General features: G+C 37.3%; 1 protein-coding gene across 1 annotated transcript in view; it reads left to right on the plus strand.

The window, feature by feature from the left end:
- The window catches only part of PKHD1 (PKHD1 ciliary IPT domain containing fibrocystin/polyductin), a 507,893-nt gene that overhangs the window by 21,803 nt on the left and 467,638 nt on the right, over positions 1 to 18,452 (plus strand). The window contains exons 8-20 of the mRNA XM_049765224.1: positions 1,644 to 1,708; positions 2,634 to 2,673; positions 3,795 to 3,865; positions 4,864 to 4,965; positions 5,576 to 5,671; positions 8,840 to 8,981; positions 10,477 to 10,591; positions 12,103 to 12,381; positions 13,279 to 13,368; positions 13,456 to 13,546; positions 14,615 to 14,757; positions 16,536 to 16,666; positions 17,846 to 18,021. Coding sequence (XP_049621181.1) covers positions 1,644 to 1,708; positions 2,634 to 2,673; positions 3,795 to 3,865; positions 4,864 to 4,965; positions 5,576 to 5,671; positions 8,840 to 8,981; positions 10,477 to 10,591; positions 12,103 to 12,381; positions 13,279 to 13,368; positions 13,456 to 13,546; positions 14,615 to 14,757; positions 16,536 to 16,666; positions 17,846 to 18,021 — 1,541 coding nt within the window. The remainder of the gene's footprint in view (positions 1 to 1,643; positions 1,709 to 2,633; positions 2,674 to 3,794; positions 3,866 to 4,863; positions 4,966 to 5,575; positions 5,672 to 8,839; positions 8,982 to 10,476; positions 10,592 to 12,102; positions 12,382 to 13,278; positions 13,369 to 13,455; positions 13,547 to 14,614; positions 14,758 to 16,535; positions 16,667 to 17,845; positions 18,022 to 18,452) is intronic.

Raw genomic sequence — 18,452 nt, forward strand, 5'->3', positions numbered from 1 at the left:
ACCCCAAGAGCATCGCTGGTGTGGCCCAAAAAGAAAAAAAAAAAAGAGAAAACTGGGATTTTGAATCCTGAAAGACTAGGATCCGTGTTTTGGTTATAACCACTAGCCAAAGGAAAACATTCACTAAATTTATTTATTACAACTAAAACTTTTCTTCTTAAAACATTTTATTATTAGGACCAAAGAAATAATAGATGGCGTAAAGTAATTGCTTTGCATGTGCCTGACTCTAGTTTGAGCTCCAGTGTCTCATATAGTTCTCTGAGCACTATCAAGGGTTGTACTTGAGCACAGAGCCAGGAATAAGCCCTGAGCACTACTAGGTATGACTCAAAAAATAAAATAAGATCATAAACATTTATTGTTATAGCTCAGGTCAGATGTTTATGATAGGGTCAACACTTAAGGTTTATTTATTTTGTTTTGGGGCATCACCCATAAGGTGCTTAGAGCTTACTTTTGGCTCTGTGCTTGGGTCATTTCTGGAAGTGCTCCCAGGACTATTTACAGCCTTGTTCCTGCTACTAAGCCCTGTTTGGGATTACTGAATTTTGTAGTCTAAAATCTTGAGGTTTTTTTTTTTTTTTAACTATTTGATTACATCTATGCTGTTTAGTTTTTGTTTTTAAATTATCATAGTTTATGCAATTAGTCACTCTTGATGTTACTTGCTCAATTCAGATAACTGGGATAAATCATTGAATTTTCACAACACCTTACTTAGTGGATTAATCTTCCTGTGAGGGCATCCTAAGTATGACTTTGAATTTGGGGCACAAATATGAGTCAAGCCAAATTTTATAATGTGGTTTCTTCCTTTGTGGCTTCAGTTTGTTTGCTTGTGATTGCTCTTTTGGGAAAGAATTCTCTTTCTTTTTCTTTCTTTCTTTCTTTCTTTCTTTCTTTCTTTCTTTCTTTCTTTCTTTCTTTCTTTCTTTCTTTCTTTCTTTCTTTCTTTCTTTCTTTCTTTCTTTCTTTCTTTCTTTCTTTCTTTCTTTCTTTCTTTCTTTCTTTCTTTCTTTCTTTCTTTCTTTCTTTCTTTCTTTCTTTCTTTCTTTCTTTCTTTCTTTCTTTCTTTCTTTCTTTCTTTCTTTCTTTCTTTCTTTCTTTCTTTCTTTCTTTCTTTCTTTCTTTCTTTCTTTCTTTCTTTCTTTCTTTCTTTCTTTCTTTCTTTCTTTCTTTCTTTCTTTCTTTCTTTCTTTCTTTCTTTCTTTCTTTCTTTCTTTCTTTCTTTCTTTCTTTCTTTCTTTCCTTCCTTCCTTCTTTTATTATTTATTTCCTTCTTTCTTCCTCCTTCCTTCCTTTCTATATCTTCCCTTCCTTCCTTCCTTCCTTTCTTCCTTAGAATCAGATTTCTATTTTTCTCATAAAAATTTTTAGAAATAAATTACTGATTGGAGGTTAGGACTAGTTAAATCTTGTGTCTCACATCATGCGTTAGACTGGTGACATATATCTTGATGGTAACTCTAGTTAGTACTATGCTAAGCATTTAGTCCATGATCTCAAGATATGTTTAGTATCTACCAATGTTCTCTGTTATTATATTTTGTTATAGTTTTTACTTTCCTATCTAAAGACTCAGATCTTCTGACCTAAATTGTCCTGGAATTCTGAAATCCAATTTTTGGTTCTTTCCCTAGTTATCCTATTCAGGAAGACCATGGTCTTGGGACTCTGCAGTGCCATGTGGAAGGCAACTACATAGGTCTGCTTGAGAAGTAACAAGGTTCTTTTGGGGGTGGGTAGGGTGGAATCTTCTTATAAAATAGTGGTCAAGGGCACAGGGACTCATTTCCATGAATATTTGGCCAGAAATATTTGGGCAGAAAGTTTCAATGTGAGACCTTGAAGATCAAATATTGCTCTGTAATGCTAGCGACTACCAGTGCCACTCTGGAGGAGCTCTGGGACCTTCAGGGTTATATCTTGCTGTGAGGGGGACTATGCAGTGCTAGGAATTGAACTTAGTGCTATGCACATGCTATGCATGTTCTCTACCACTTTGAGTGCCAGTTATTAGCATGATTTTGTCTTACCTATTTCTTCCTCTGTACTTGAAAAAAAAATAGAATCATTAATGTACTAGCTAATTGTCATGAGAAATTCATTTTATTTTTTCAATAAACTATAAGATTGATAAACTTATTTTGGTTAAGGTGACAACATTGAATGCAGCCATCTGTGGAACAGGATTTAATATGATCAGTCTAAGCCCAAACCATTTTGTGAAGCAGCCTTTGCTCTCTGTTGGAACGCAGTGTTGTTGATGGCACAAGTTGAAAGGAAACTCATTAAAAGTCTATTGTGATTTTTTACAACAGTTGATATCAGTTCCCTTGATATTAGAGAAGACAAGCAATGAGAAAGTTTGTATTCTAATCTAGAAAATATTATCTGTAAAAATTACCTACTTGAAAGAGCCTCACAAGCATGAAATAAAATGATAAAATGAGGTATTATTGATTTGGCCAATGGTAGATATTGGGAGATATTTGCTTTATGAATTATTAAGGGAATCACAGATTTGATTGATGATGGTGGTGTCTGCTAACCTTGACTTTATGGTCTCATGCTTGGCCAAAATTATACATACAGATTCTTGTAGTAATATTTGTTTATTTTTGTTGCAGGCTCCCAGAATGTTAGTTTCTCGGTATATAATAAAGGAAAGTAAGTAGAGCAGAAGTAAATTTAGCTTCATCTTAGATGGTCTTTTCTCTCATCTTACTTTTCTTCAACTTTAATAATAAAAAATGTTAAATGGAGGAATTTCAGAATAATAAAGCATGTACTTGTGAATACAATTGTGTCCTAATCTCACATCTTGAAGCAGTGTGAATGCTTCAATGTGGTGATACTGCAGAGCTTTAGATAATACTTCTGAAGTAAAAGCTAAGGATTTATTCCTAGCTCTTGTGCTCAGGGATCACACTTGGTATTGCCTAAATATCTAACATGATTTTCAGTATACAAGACAAACACCTTAATTTGTATAGAACCTCTCTAGCCCTAACTTTACTTGCTTTAACTTTCTTCTTTATCCTGCCTATTCACCGTATATGTATCTTTTATCAGAATAGTTAATGGGTATTGATTTTCAGTTATGAATGTAGGAGGGAAAAAATAAAATAATAATAAAAAGATATTACTTCTGAATCAATCTCATAATATGACTGTAACTTAACATAATATATAGTTTTGTTCATGGAGCCATTCCAGGAAATGCCTTCTTTGAGGTAGAAAGGTCTCAAACATTATAGAATTTTGGAGACATAAATTAGTATTCTGGGTTTTTGTATTCCTTTCTTCATGTTTTGACAGTCTATATCTTCTCAGCTGTTTTCCTAAAAAGTATATTGTCTGGCTGATAATAATTTCATTAGATGACAGTGGCACATCACTAACAATTTTACTGCCTATTCAGTTCACAGAGATGATAGCTTTTTTCTTATTTCTTCTAGGGAAAAACCAAGAGTCTTACCTATTGGGTATCAACCATAGGCCAGCTCAATAGTAGCACATATTCATTGTTTTATTTCATGCTTGTGATGCTCTTTCAAGTAGATATTAATTAGAGATAATACTTTTCTAGATTAGAATACAAACTACTCATTGCTAACCTTCTCAAATAGCCTTCTCTAATATCAAAAGAACTGATATCCAAGCTGTTATAAAAATTACAATAGATTATTGTATTAGTTTCCTTTCATATATCCAAATGATCATGATTTTATTTTAATTTGCAAGTCCAAATGTTATTTTCATGCGAAATTAACTGATTATTTTTGAAGGTCATTGGTTCATAAGACAGCATGGCTGATCAGTGCTAAACAAGATCTCTTCCTGTATCAGACATACTCAGGTATTTCAACTTTCTCTTCACATCAGATTCTGGGCTCTTCTTTTTCCCTGTGGGTATTTCCTTGTGAACATTAATATGCAAAGTTATCTCTACATTCATGGATGCTTCTTTGGTTTTGAGTGAGAATAAGTTTCTTGTTTGGGTATCAATTTTAGACACCATATTATAATTATTTAAATTTAACATTTATTGTTGTGTGGGTAATATGGTCACAATTATGTTAATATTTATGGTTTCAATGTACAAAGTTACTGTCCCTTCACCACCAGTAAAGTGACTGAGACCTCTACAATTGTCCTTGGGTCACTTCTTGTCCTTCTTATTTTTCCTCACTCACTTGGTCACCATAGTTTTGCAATACAAGAAGGGTTTGTCATCTGATGATATTATTTCTTAGACTGTGGGCATGCAACTGACCCTGTGTGTGGAAGAGGCCATTTAGGAGTGATTTCCACCAGTTGTCATTGCATTGTCTTGGGTGCACTAATATTTCTTAGATAAGCCCATGTAGTATGTGACTGCATTTCCCTTTCCTTTCAGATATTGATCTGATATTCCATATTATGGATATAATTATCTAGTAGTCCAATTATTATGTGTACCTTTAAATAAAAAAGTGACTTACATTTACATAACTATTACTGGAAAAAATTTTTGTTGTTGTTTGAGCTATATCCACAGGACTTTCTCCTGGCTCTGTGCTCAGGGGTCACCCCTGGTGGAACTTGGAGGACCATAGACAGTGTAAGGGATCTCAACCTTGTATTAAACGCATGATAAGGCAAGAGCCTTATTTATTATTTTATCCTTTGGCCTCAGAAGAATACTCTTTACTCTTGTTGGTCTTAGAAATCTATAGTAAGAAACAAATTATTGATGACTTCTATTACAATATTGTTATCTAAGTCGTCTTCTGTCCTGTGCTATTTTTTTTAATCGCTTTATTTAAACATAGCGTTGACAAAATTTTCCTGTGCTTTTTTTTGCTTCTTTTACAGAACTGCTTTCAGTGTTTCCAGAAAGTGGGAGCCTTGGGGGAAAATCAGTCATCACAATTACAGGAAACTTTTTTGACAGCCCCACTCAGGTTACTATTGCAGGTAACTAAGTTTAAATGGCTGAAAATATTGTTTGTTTGTAAACTCTGTAGGAGATCTACTTCTCCTATGGAACAGACACTATATGAGAAACAATCTTTGCCATCAACTTCAATGTTTCTTGCCTGTATTTGGTTGAGACCATTTATGTTCCGGCAGCTCTGCAAATGTGCAGTAGAATGGGTTTCCCTGCAGATATACTCATTGTTTTCTAGAAATTCTCTGAGTTCCCCAACTTGAGTTCAGAAGAAGGAAAAAGTAGAGTGGTCTCTTGACAAATATTTATTCCTTCATGAGGTGACTTTTTCCTGGCCCTTCCTCTTGGTTTTTTCTTTCTGTGGATTGGCTGGAGAGGATAGGCATTTGATAGAGAACTACTTCTGGAATGCCCCTTTGGCATACACTTTGGTCACAGTTTTTTGGCAATGTTCCACCCTGCCATGTGAGATCTCTTTTCAATTGCAGGACTATCCACATCTCTTTCTTGGGAAGAGAAATACTTCATTTTTAGTATCTACTCATCTACTTTGGCGTGGTCTCAGCTTTCTAACTTCTCTAAACTTGATAGCTAAATCATCTCTATCTATCTATCTAATTAAGCATTTTTCCTCAGGTCTTCCATGTGATATCAGTAACGTGTCCCCCAGAAAGATTGTTTGCTCCACCAGGGCTCCAGGAAGTGATGTGAGGCTCGAAGCTCCTCAGCCAGGTGAGATTAGCATAAACACTGATCAAGGACCTCTCTCTCTGTTTTTGGACCACTGGGAGTGGAAATTAGGGGTGTAACTTAATATTTAACTGGTTAACATGTGGCTCAGGGCCCATGATATCACAGTTGGTGCTTTGCTTTCAGAAAGGTTTTTAGGTCTAGTCCTTGTCAGAGAAATGAATGATCCTAATTTAGCATAGATTGTGAGCCAGGAAACACCAGTGCACCTAAGACACTGCAATAGCAAATTGAGAAAACCACCCTCTCCATCACCTCTGTCCACACTCACAGTCTTTTACTCTAAGAAAATGGCATTATTAGAGCAGTCTCTAGGTGCATAAGTCAAGGTCAAAAGAAGGTGTGGGGGCCAAAGTGGTGGCGCACGCGGTAGGGCATTTGCCTTGCTTGCACTAACCTAGGATGTATCATGGTTTGATTCCCCAGCGTCCCATATGGTCCCCAGCCAGAAGCGATTGCTGAGCACATAGCCAGGAGTAACCCCTGAGCATCACTAGGTGTGGCCCCAAAACAAAAACAAAAACGAAAAAAGTGTGCAAGTGATGCATTTTAATGTAATTTTGTTTTTTTCTTGCACACCATTGTCTGCTATTTAAAAAATACAAATGAACTGTGAAATGACCCCTAGGTTTTGTCTTAAGTGGGCATAAATGGAGATTTTCACCTGTCCTCTATTTAAAGCTTCCACTTGGTGGAACTAAAGAGACAGTATAGGGGTTAGAGTATATCTTGTGTGGGGCTAATTTGTAACACTACATCTAGCACTGCATTTCCTCAAGAGGTTCTGAAAATCCTTAAGCACTAGCAGGTGGCTCAGGTAATCCTGGACACTGAGGGTTCAAGCAGTCCCCCTTCCATGGGCCATTGGATCTCTAGTCTGGTGAGCATTAGAACTGAAAGCTGAAGTATAGTTAGGGATTAAGGGCAGTTAGAGTGTTAAATAGCTTGCAACCATAGACTATATCCTTACATAACCCCACAAGGGACTGACTATCGTTAAACTGTAGGCAGTGGGTTTATCTCTAGAGACATAAACTTTCATGGAATGTTGCCCAGTAGGGGACAAACCTCTCTAAAGAAAAGCCATCCAGGTATGAAAACGCATGCAAATCTTTGACTTGGGCATTCTTTAGGTCCCAGATCTGCCATTTTTGCTAAGGAAAATTGCCGTTTAAGGAAACAAAATGATTGAAGCAAGTGATAAGAAAGAATTTGTATTTCCTGTGTCATCTGGTACAACATCCATTCTCTTTTGGATTAGTTCCTGCGTTAGTTGCTTTGGCAGTTGTGGGATAATTTCATGAAGGCAGCTGTTCCTGAGAATTAATAGTGTTCTTTATGAAAAGAAAGTTTCTGAAAGTTTTTTGGAAGTAGGGCAAATTATTATGCAAACCTCTCAATGATGTTCAGGGACATTTAGCAATGCCTGATTACAATGAGGATCAGGCAGGATGAGACTCTGGCCTTTAATATATAGAGGTCAGAGGTATAGCTAACCATTTGTTCATATAGAGAGCTGGCAGCAATTCAGTGTGAAACATTAGTGATGCTGATGTTAAGAAATTGGTTTACATAATTTTTCTAGTTTTGGGGCCACACCTAGTGGTGCTTCGAACTTACTCCTCCTGCCTCTTCACTCAGAGATCAGCTCTGGTGGGAATTGGGGGGAATCATATGTGATATATCTGTAATACTAAGAAACTGCTTTAATGTAATATTTTAAAAACTAAACTTATTACTTACTATCCCAGTTATCCCTATTGTTTCTCTTTTAGAATTTAATTAGAAACAAAAATGAGTACTCTAAAATAATAGTATACTAATGATTAAAATATTGAGTAATTATCATTTTTTCATGATCTGTACATATATGTTAAGATTCTCTAGCTTCTGCTGCAGAATTATTAAATTGATATGTTCTTGGGTTTTATCAATGTATAATTGACATGTATCTTAAATGTCATTCACTTTTAGTGTATCACCTCTTTATTATTGATCCCGTTTTGATGCATGAAAAATGAAGTCATTAGAGATTAGACAATTTAATTAAAGTGATATATTTAGAAAGTGGTGGGTTGAAATATGAATCCAGAGTCTTTTTTTTTTAAATTTTGGTCTACACCTGGTGACGCTCAATGGTTACTCCTGGCTATGCACTCAGAAATTGCTCCTGGCTCTGGGGATCGTATGGGATGGGATCAAACCCAAGTCAGTCCTGGATTAGTCGTGTGCAAGACAAATGTCCTACTACTGAGCTCTTGCTGTAATAGAATTTTCATGATGAACTGGGCCTTAATGTCCCATCCTGTGGGACACTTTTCTCATGGGTATTTCTCAGGGGGAAACGTGTGAGTGAACACAAAACAAAGACAAACAATAAACACAAGACAGACAAACCAAGAGACACGGAAACACAGAGAAAATGGAAAGGCTCCATTTATCAAGACATCAAAAGTACTTTAAGTAGATTACAGACTAGCTAACAGGCAAATATGGGCGGGCAAAATATTCATGATAACAGGAGTTATTAAACCACAGAAAAATGTACAATAAGCTGTCAACATTCTTTCTCAGATAGGTCAGGATGTTTCCAAGGTGCCCCTTGTCACAAGACATCCTCAAAGCCAGTAAAACGTCTATAATTATTTTATTGTCTAGAGAAATTTGCTTCAGGTAAGTTTTCCTAACAGGACTTTCCTTAGCTCTGACCTTACTAGAACTTTGGCTCCTGGCATCTTAAAAGATAATAAAATCCAGTCCCAAATTCAGGAATCATTAAGCAAGTCATGATACGCACACATATGCTCTTCTTTTAATTCAGTTGCAACATTGTTTTGCCCTTCTATATTTTTTTCTTCAGAATTTAGTTCTCCTCTCCAAACTTAGCATAAAGAGAGAACTTTCTATTTCTTGGTTTTCTGAGAATATTACCTCAACTGTTTCTTTTTAATCTCTTTTAAAAGCCCCATGCTCAACACATGTATTCTGTTTTCCTGAACATCTGTACAGTTATAGAACTTCTCTTATGGCCACCTTGTTCAGTCATCTTTTCAGATCTTGGGTCCATCTTTCACTCTACCCTGAGGGAAATTAGTTTTCTGTTTGAGGGAAGAATGCCTCTGCTATTAACCAAGTGTGCATGTCCTTTAGGCAATCGAGGACTTCTTTTTGAAGTTGGAGATGCTGAAGAGGACACAAACCTGACTGAGACCACTTCTGGGTACAAATGGCAGATTGTCCCTAATGCCAGTTCCCCAGCTGGATTTTGGTCAAAGGAAGGACAGCTTTTCAGGTGTGTTATAGGAAAAGTGGAAACTTCTATAACAAATCTTTATCAAGCTAGGTGAGACGATTTATCAATAGGGCAATGAGATTTGGGGAGGGGGGAGGATTTATTGCACCCTCTGATTTAGCTGTCATGGGGTTTGACCACTGTTATCAGCCAGTAATTATCCGGGTAATTTAATAATCCTTCCTGGGGCCTGAGAGATAGCACAGCTGTAGGACTCATGCCTTGCATGCAGTAAATCCAGGATGGATGGTGGTTCGAATCCTGGCACCCCATATGGTCTCTCAATCCCCCATGCCTGCCAGGAGTGATTTCTGAGCACAGAGCCAGGAGTAATCCCTGAGCGCAGATCCTTCCTTTTTTTTAGGTGAATGCTAATTTCTGATTTATATATAATGTTTATAGCTTCTACCTTATAGTAGTTTGTAGCTTTTCTTTTTTATATAATTTTTATTTTAATCATAGTAGCTTACATATCACTCACAGTAATATTTTTGGTACATATTAACATTGAATCAGGGGAATTCCCATCACTGAATTGTCCTCCCTCCACCTCCATTCCCATCCTGCCTCCCATATCCTCCACCCTCACCCCTGGGGCTGCTAGAATGAGTGGTCCCCTCTGTGTCTAGCTTACTACTTAGTGATATTACAATTGTTTGGTCATGGTACCTCCATTATATCCCTCTCTAATTGGGAGGTGGGACTAGAGAGCTCAAGTTATGTGGTTTTGTTTGAAGAAGAGGAAAGTAATAAAATGGGGTAAAAATCAAATACTTCGAAAATGGACGGAGTCCTTCTAGAGAGGCTCTCATCCTTGGTTTGAGAGATGAAGGGGAAAAAGAAGGTGAAACACCACAACAGTTATAATAAGAAGTATAGAATAAAATATCCAGTGAGCACTACAGCAATAAAGATAGGCACCACATAATAGCCATGGTCTTGAAATAAAAACCACGACAGAGCACAAAACAGAAGAGAAAAGAAGAAAGAAAATAAATAAATAAAAAATGGAGACAACAAGTTCAATATTCACACCAAATCAAAGAAATCGACAAAAACTAGATAGATAAATTAAAAAAAAAGATTATTTTGCGCTTTTGGTCTTTTTTTTTTTTTTTTTTTTTTTGTAGCTTTTCTTACTAACTCAGCAGGCCTAAGAATTTGGTAGAGACTAGGATAAAGCTTGCAATAAGCACATGATTTAGAGGTGAAATTATCATTTGCTATATTTCAAAGAAAGTTTCAAAGAATGACAGGAGGAACTGTGCGTTTCGTTGGGTTAGTGAAAGCAGATAGGTCTCTACTGGAAGTGGAGTGTCATAAAAGGAACTATTGACATATGGGGGATTCTTAGAAAACTCAGGTCATTCACATGGTACAGATTCAAGTAAATGATCCTCATTGTTATGCAAATAAAGTACTTGGGCATCCATGTATTGGGTGGGTGAGTTAGGATTTTGTTGCTTTTATAAAGCTGTACTTGTTTGCCTTACAGAGCAAGGCTCAGTGGTTTTTTTGTGGCCCCAGAGACAAACAATTACACATTCTGGATCCAAGCAGACAGCCCAGCCTCCCTGTACTTTAGTCTATCTGAGGATCCAAGGACCAAGGTATTCACTTGCCTTTCATTTATTTTTCCCTTTTCAATATTTCTTCTGAAAACAAAAATTAAAAAAAAAAGGAATTAAAACTAAAGCTCTAATATTTCACAGATAGTGAACCAAGCAATTAAGTAACCATTTTTTGGTAGGGGTAATGGCTATTTATTTATACTACTTTAATTTAGATATAATTGATTTTAATTTTAATTATTGAAAATAATTTGGCTGTGTTAGTGCCTTTCATTTAGTAAGTAGTTAGACATGGTGTATCTAAGATAAATCTTAAATTTTTTTTGGCTTGTTTGTTATTGAGTCACATCTTGCTCTTCTCAGAAATTACTCCCAGCTCTGCTCTCAGAGATTACTGCTGGCATACTGGGGGCACTTTATGGGGTGATGGGGATCAAAAGTACGTCAACCATTATGCAAAGCAATCCCTTTACTCACTATAATATTGTTCTGGCTTTTAAATCTTTAATTTTTTATAGTATCTTTATGAGCTATTTATCTATCTAGATATCTAGAGATAATAAATATTTATATATAAATACCCCTACTTTCTGAAATTATGAAACAAAAATTGAGACAAGCAAACCTGCATGACAAATTATAAACACTGTATAATATTTAAATGTATATTTATTTTGCCTGTGTTTTTTCCCACTCATTTTGGGTAGGTCTGTTGCCAGTGTTATGTAAGAATATTTTATCTGCTTTGAAGTAAAAAAAAAAACAAAACAAAAAACGGTGTTTTAAAACTAATAGCCAAATTTTACCAGATAAATCAACAAAAAGTGGCATAGTTTTCCTCTCTCAGGTTATTCTCAAATAATTTTTCTTAAGGCTTTCTTAAATTGCTTTGCTAATAGAATAAAGATGTGAAAATGTGTCTCAGAAGTCTTAATACCATTATGAGTATGAGTAAATTGAGAGATTAGGATGGTTTAAAAATATCCCTTTAGTCTTATTTGAATAAATGTTCAGAGGAGAGTCACAAAAAAGTGAGAAAAAGAGAGTGACATGAAAGAAAGAAAAAGAAAGAAATAAAAGAAGAAAAGAAGGAAGGAAGGAAGAAAGGAAGAAAAGGAAGGAAGGAAACACAAAGAAAGAATAAAGATAGAAGGAATAAGAGAAACAATAAAGAAGGAAGGGAATAAAGGACAAAGGAAGAAAGGAAGGAAAAGCAAAGAAAGAATAAAGAGAAGGAATAAGAGAAACAAAAAGGAAGAGAAAAAGAAAGGAAGGAAGGAAGAAAAGAAGGAAGGGTGGAAGGAAGAAAGGACAGAAGGAAGGAAGGAAGGAGGGAAGCAAGGAAGGAAGGAGGAAGGAAGGACAGAAGGAAGGAAGGAAGGAAAGAAGGAAGGAAGGAAGGAAAAAGAGAAACATAAAAGAACAGCTAGTGTGATTGGATTAACTTGGAAAAGGCAGAGCAGTCCAAACATCCTGGTTAGTAGTAGCTCAGTAACAGAGATGCTCAGTAGTGTCCTAGTGTTGATGGCAATATGTTTATTTGGACACAGGTAAAAGTGGCCTCTATCAAGGAGGAAATTGCTGACTGGTTTGACTCCTGGGAGCAGAACGGGAATGAAGGGACTTGGCAACAGAAGGCCCCCAAGTTACAGCTGTCCCATGGAGCCAGGTATTACTTGGAAGCAGAGCAATATGGGAGAGCCCCCAGCAGGGGAATGAGAATCGGTGTGCAGATCCACAACACATGGCTGAACCCTGATGTGGTCAGCACTTACCTCCGGGAGAAGCATCAGATCAGAATTCATGCCCAGAGTCTTCCAGAAATCCAGGTCTGTAACTCTTATCCTACTCTCAGAGGGGTTGTTTCGGGAGCTAAATTCTGGAAGGAATATAATCTTGCCTGTGTAGAAGGATCATTGACTGGAGTCAGGGGACCTGGGTTGTGATACTAAAACTGCTGTCAAATAGGCTATCTCTACAAAGAACTGTGAATTCATTGAAAAGTGCAAAATTTTATTATTGAGATGATCTTTTTCATCTCATAGAATTGGTTTACTCTTGAATAAGTTTTATAAAGTTAAGTTCTGGGGAAATCTTCTTTTGAAAACGTAGTTCTTAAGGAAGAGAAGGTCACACACATACATGGACAAGAACGTTTATAGGAGAATTTGCAGCTTTTGGATCTAAGTAAGGTCCTGCATCCTGTTTCTACATAGGCTGGGCTGTTTTTTTTGTTTTTTTTTTGTTTTGTTAACGTTATCAAGAATAAGTCTGTTGGACTTTTCTCCTGTGCTTCATATTTTTGTTGAAAATTTTTTATGGATACAACTTTTAGTTTTTTTTTTGAAGGTATACAAAGAAAAATCAAAACAAACTCTGCTTTCAACATTTTACAGTTTAATATAAGCAGGTATACAAGCACCATAGAACAAAGTAGAAAACAATAAAAGAAATAAGGGACTCAGAATTACTCTATAATGAGCAATTTTAAGTTTTACACCAAAAAAAAGGGATGTGGATAAATAAGGAGATATTCATATGGGTATTTCTAGGAAGTTTTCATGCGTCAATATAATGTGTTCTATTTGTAGATAATTATGAGGCAAACAATAATAAAATACTTATTTTTTCAGTATGAGAAAATAACATTAAAATAATAGATTGCTTAGATTGCCTGTCTGGTTTAATTAGCATGTCACAGAATCCTGCCACCCTTCACTTTGTAGATGCTGACAGTGTCTGGAAATGGTCGCTTTCTCCTGAAGTGGGACAATGTCTCTACTCAGCCAATCTTTGCAAATGCCACCGCCCATCAGGTGGGAAGCTTCTTCAAAGAAGGAGTGTGGGAAAAAGAATGGGAGCCGGAATAATATCCCTTTTACCAATGCTATTTTTTTTAATAGATGCAAGCAGCCCTTGAGGAGTTACTTGCAGTCAAATGCCAACTGGAGCCCCTTACAGTGAACATCCTCCTCCGGCTGGGATTTGAACAAGGTGCTTCCCCTGGACTGACAACAAATTAGGCTCTCTTGTTTATATTTGCTTCTTGTTTTTGTTGCAAAGTGAAAACTGTCTTTAATTTCCTCTCCAACTTGTTACCCAAGTCAAATGATGCAATGGGAAAAGAGTTTGGACACTGAGTAGCTAAGATAGGATCTCCTGGCATGGGAACCCTTTGGTATTGCATCTGTGTAATAAAGAGCATGCAAAGAGTACACTGGGCCATTAATAAAAAGTTCTAACTCATACCCAGAGTTGGGGTGTGGAGCAAATGTTACAAGATGAAAGTAGAATAGTAGAACTTAAATGAATTCCTAAGTATGATTCTTATTTAAGTCAAATTACATTTCAAATAATGGTCTTCTTTCTTTTTTAAATAATACCTTTATTTAAGCATCATGATTACAAATATGTTTGTAACTGTAATTCAGTTATAAAAAAGAACACCCCACTTCACTAGTGCAACCTTACCACCACAAATGCCCCCCATCTCCCTCCCTCCTCACCCTCTGCCTATATTCGAGACAGGCATTTTATTTCTCACTCACTACTATTGTCATGATAGTTGTCACTGTAGTTATTTTTCTAACTGGATTCACCATTCTTCGTGGTAAGTTTTATATCTTGAACCGAACCTTCCAGCCCTCATCTCTATTATCCTTGTGTATTATAATAAATGTCTTATTTCAAAAGCACCACTTACCTGGGTATTTAAAAAAAAAAAAAGAGCAGATTTTTTTTTAATTCTCACTCCAAGAGAATAGTTTTTAAAATGTACTCAGGATGACTACATTCAACTTGGCATGCTGTCCTATTTTATTTATCAATAGTTTTATGTCACAGTTCACTAAGAAATAAGGTAATCGATGTTTGATCCACATATTCAACTAGTTTTTCTAGTTGGAGTCTTCAAGATGGGGGGTATGCATCAACCCTACAACCCTGCACATCCTCATTCCTATCAGACTTGCTCCAGGACTGCAAGGGCCAGCACAGAGGTGGGAAGCTTTGTTTTCTTTAAAATCAACACCTATATTTCAATTTTATTTCAACACCATCCAGGCCTAGACGTTTCCAGCTCTGATGGGGAACTCACCAACAGGACTGAGCCTTTCTGTGGAAGGTTCAGTCTCTCTCACCCTCAACACATTGTCCTGATTCCCTTGGCTGCCTCTCCAGGCTACCAACTTAGTCAGTATTCACAGGTAAATAGTAGTGGCTTCATGCTTCTAATAGGATGTGAGGGAGGGGGGTGGCTTTATTGTCTTGTTTGAAATGGAAGAAATATGATAATGAAGTACTGTATTTTTTGCTCTATAAGACACACTTGACCATAAGACACACATAGTTTTTAGATGAGAAAAACAAAAAAATAATATTCTAAAGCAAGTGGTACAACGCAAGATGCCATCAGGAGTTGGCGGCTGGGAACAACCAGCCTGAGACTGATAATACATTGGTTCACAGCTGTCTAAGTACATTAACTTAACTCTTTTTTTAAATCATAAAATATAAAAAAAAGAACATTTTAAGTACATTTTCGTTAATATAAAAAAAATAAAAGTCTCAGCAGTGATCAAATAGTCTTAAAACGAAAGCTCTGTATGTGACAATAAAAGTGTGTTAACCTGATTGCTCGGGGCCAGAGAGATAGCATGGAGGTAAGGCATTTGCCTTGCATGCAGAAGGTCAGCGGTTCGAATCCCAGCATCCCATATGGTCTCCTGACCCTGCCAGGAGCGATTTCTGAGCATAAAGCCAGGAGTAACCCCTGAACGCTGCTGGGAGTGACCCAAAAAACAAAACAAAAAAATAACAACAACAGCAACAACAAAACCTGATTGCTTGTATTATGTAGTATGTCTGCACAATAAAGGGGGAATAACACTTTGAATGTCAAGTGGTTAGTATGTGCTCTCCTCCCCTGCACTCAGGTTTGAACTTCAGACAGCATTCTTTCAATAAGATGCACAGACATTTCCTCCCATCTTTTGGGGGAAAAAAGTGCATCTTATGATATGAAATATACCATAGTTTTAGTGGTTTGCTCAAGGTAAAGGGCTGTGGTTCATAAAGGGCTGAGAAACATAAAGGGTTATGTTTCTCAGCTGCTATTTCAAATGTGGACTTAGTACCTTTGTTTTGCGTTAGCTCCTTGGTACATGGAAGTGCCTTTGTAGTCCATGGAACTTTCTAGGTCCTCTTGTGTTGTCTTTGCTTTTTAGGTCTGAGTACAGACTCTAGTTAGACTCTGCGTTTGAATTGTATCTCAACACCCTATAGCCTTTAAGTTCTGCTAGTTGTACTTATCTGAATAATGGGTTGAAATATGTTGTCCTCTGGGGATTTTGATGAAGATGAAGTAAGGCTATGTGGGGAGCTGGGACTCAATGGGCCAGGCAGTGACACCTGCCTCCTCTTTAACCTTTCTTCTATAAGCAGGGGTTTGCATATTTTTTTCATTTTTTACATGACCCCAGATATATGGGTATATAACATAGGTATATCCAACAAAAATGTTTACTGCTACTAAACCATCAATTTATTTGATTTTAGTTTTTAGTTTTGGGGCCATCTGGTGATATTTAGGTAATATTCAAGGGTTATTTCTAGTTCTGCATATACAAATTATTCCTGGCAGTTCTCAAGGGACATGGGATGCCAGGGATTAACCTGGGTCCTTTGAGTGCAAAGCAAGAGTCTGCCTACTGTACTTCAGCCCAAGCCATCAATTTATTAAAAAATATTCTAAAGTAAATATTGAAAGTTTTTCTTTCTGCTATCTCCAAACTCAGTTATATGAATATATCATACTATAGCTGCATTCCACTCTGTTGAATTAATAGCAACTCTGTTTCTACAGATAGACTGAGAAAGTCAGAAATTGAGTAATTTTTTCTTTCATAGCATGAGGGGGGGGATCCAGGGGGTGAGGGTCTGTTCTTATCCTGACAGCACTGAAGCTCTTCTTTGCTGTCCACAGCTGTGCATGGCATACAAAGGCCACATAAAGAATCTCCTGAAGGTGACCCTGTACTTCACAGCTGGCGTTCAAAGCAGCATTAGGAAGAACATCACCTGTGACTGGCATCTCACCCACTCCCATCCCAACAGGTAGGGGCTGTCTTGTGTATTCTGCAGATAGGGATCACAAACTCTGGAGGATGATAGTTTACCTGAGAGATTATGGCCATTGTATGTCTAGGCCTGGCATACTGATGTAGAGTTTGTGCATGTGGGATTTGACGAAGACATTTGATTTAAGAGCAGTTGACTATTAAGAATCCAATGCTTCCCATGAGACTTTCATTTCTTTTTGGGAATCAGTCATAGAGCATTATATTAGAAAGAGACTTTGTTTTTCTGTTATTGTATTGGGCTAGACCAAAGAGTGCTCAATAAATATTCTTGGCTAGGTGCTCAGGGATGGCTTGTGGTGTGGTTTGGTGGAGCATATTTAGTGGTAGGGATCAAACCTTGGTTTATTGTGACTGAGGCAAATAATACAGTTGCTGTGCTATCTCTCCAGCCCTGAAGAGTCTTTAGTGAATATTCTTTACAAAACAAAACAAAACATAAACCAGAGAATGTGATTCATCAAAATGTAAGCAACTAATGAACAAAGACACTGGAGTCAAATTTAGGTGTCTTGATTCTTCGATTCAGTGTTTCTTGCCCTTTCACTTTAATTTAAAACAAAAAGAGCCTGGTAAGACTCAAAAGGAAGAATTTTCTCTGGAGTTAGAGTCTAACACAGAAAATTTTCTGAGCCACATGGCTGTATAAGAACTTGGAGATGCTGCTGATATTGGGTGCAGCAACAGATGGTTGACTTTAAATGTGATTCATGTGTGTTCTATCTCAAGTCCACCTGAGTGTGTGAAATGGGATGCTTGTACTCAGGGTTCAAAGGACAAGAGAAGGTCCTCATCCTTTGGATGAGAAGGGTGTGTGATCCTGGAGTTTCTCTCTGAAAGTGGGATGTCTTAAGGGAGGGGTTCCAGCTGCCTTCTGGGAGAAACCCATTTCTGTTCTGCCCATGGTTTTCTTTCTTTTTTTTAATATCTTTATTTAAACACTTGGATTACAAATATGATTGTAGTTGGTTTCAGTCATGTAAAGAACACCCTCCTTCACCAGTGCAACATTCCAACCACCAATGTCCCAAATCTCCCTCCTTCCCACCCCACCCCAGCCTGTACTCTAGATAGGCTTCCTATCTCCCTCATTTATTCACATTGTTATGATAGTTCTCAATGTAGTTATTTCTCTTATTGCACTCATGGTTTTCAGATGGCAGTTCACTTGCACCGACCTCTGGAGGACTTGTGTACTCAGTTCCACATCTCTCCAGACACCGCTGGCAAACTCCCCAGGCCTGGTTCATCGGATTGACCTTTACCCTCTGGCTCAGAAGCCAGGCATGTTCTATGTGGATGAAATTATAATTGCAGACAGAAACCTAACAGGTGATCTCTCAACTCATTCTTTCTCAAAAACTGGTTGTTCCAAATGCCAATCCCAAACTTGCCTGCTAACTTGCTATTGCTCTTCTATGGCCCTGGCTATAGAAAGTAGATGTGGTTGAGATTGTGTACACTTGGCTTCTATGTCTCTCTTGCTACTTCTTCCTTTTCTCTTGTTTTCCCTAATGCTTGCCCTTTTTGGTTTGTTTGCCTTTGGTTTTGATTTGGGGCCACATGCACTTGTGGCAAGCCTCTTACCATGAATCAGACATCCAGGCCTTTGTTTCTGTTGTCTTTGAGTATTCTTCTTCTTTTTTTTTTTTTTTTTTTCGTTTTTTGGGACATACCTAGCAGCACTCAGGGGCTACTCCTGGCTCTATGCTCAGAAATCACTTCTGGCAGGCTCGGGGAACCATGTGGGATGCCGGGATTCG

Source organism: Suncus etruscus, chromosome 18 (genome assembly GCF_024139225.1).
Source record: "Suncus etruscus isolate mSunEtr1 chromosome 18, mSunEtr1.pri.cur, whole genome shotgun sequence".
Classification (NCBI taxonomy): domain Eukaryota; kingdom Metazoa; phylum Chordata; class Mammalia; order Eulipotyphla; family Soricidae; genus Suncus; species Suncus etruscus.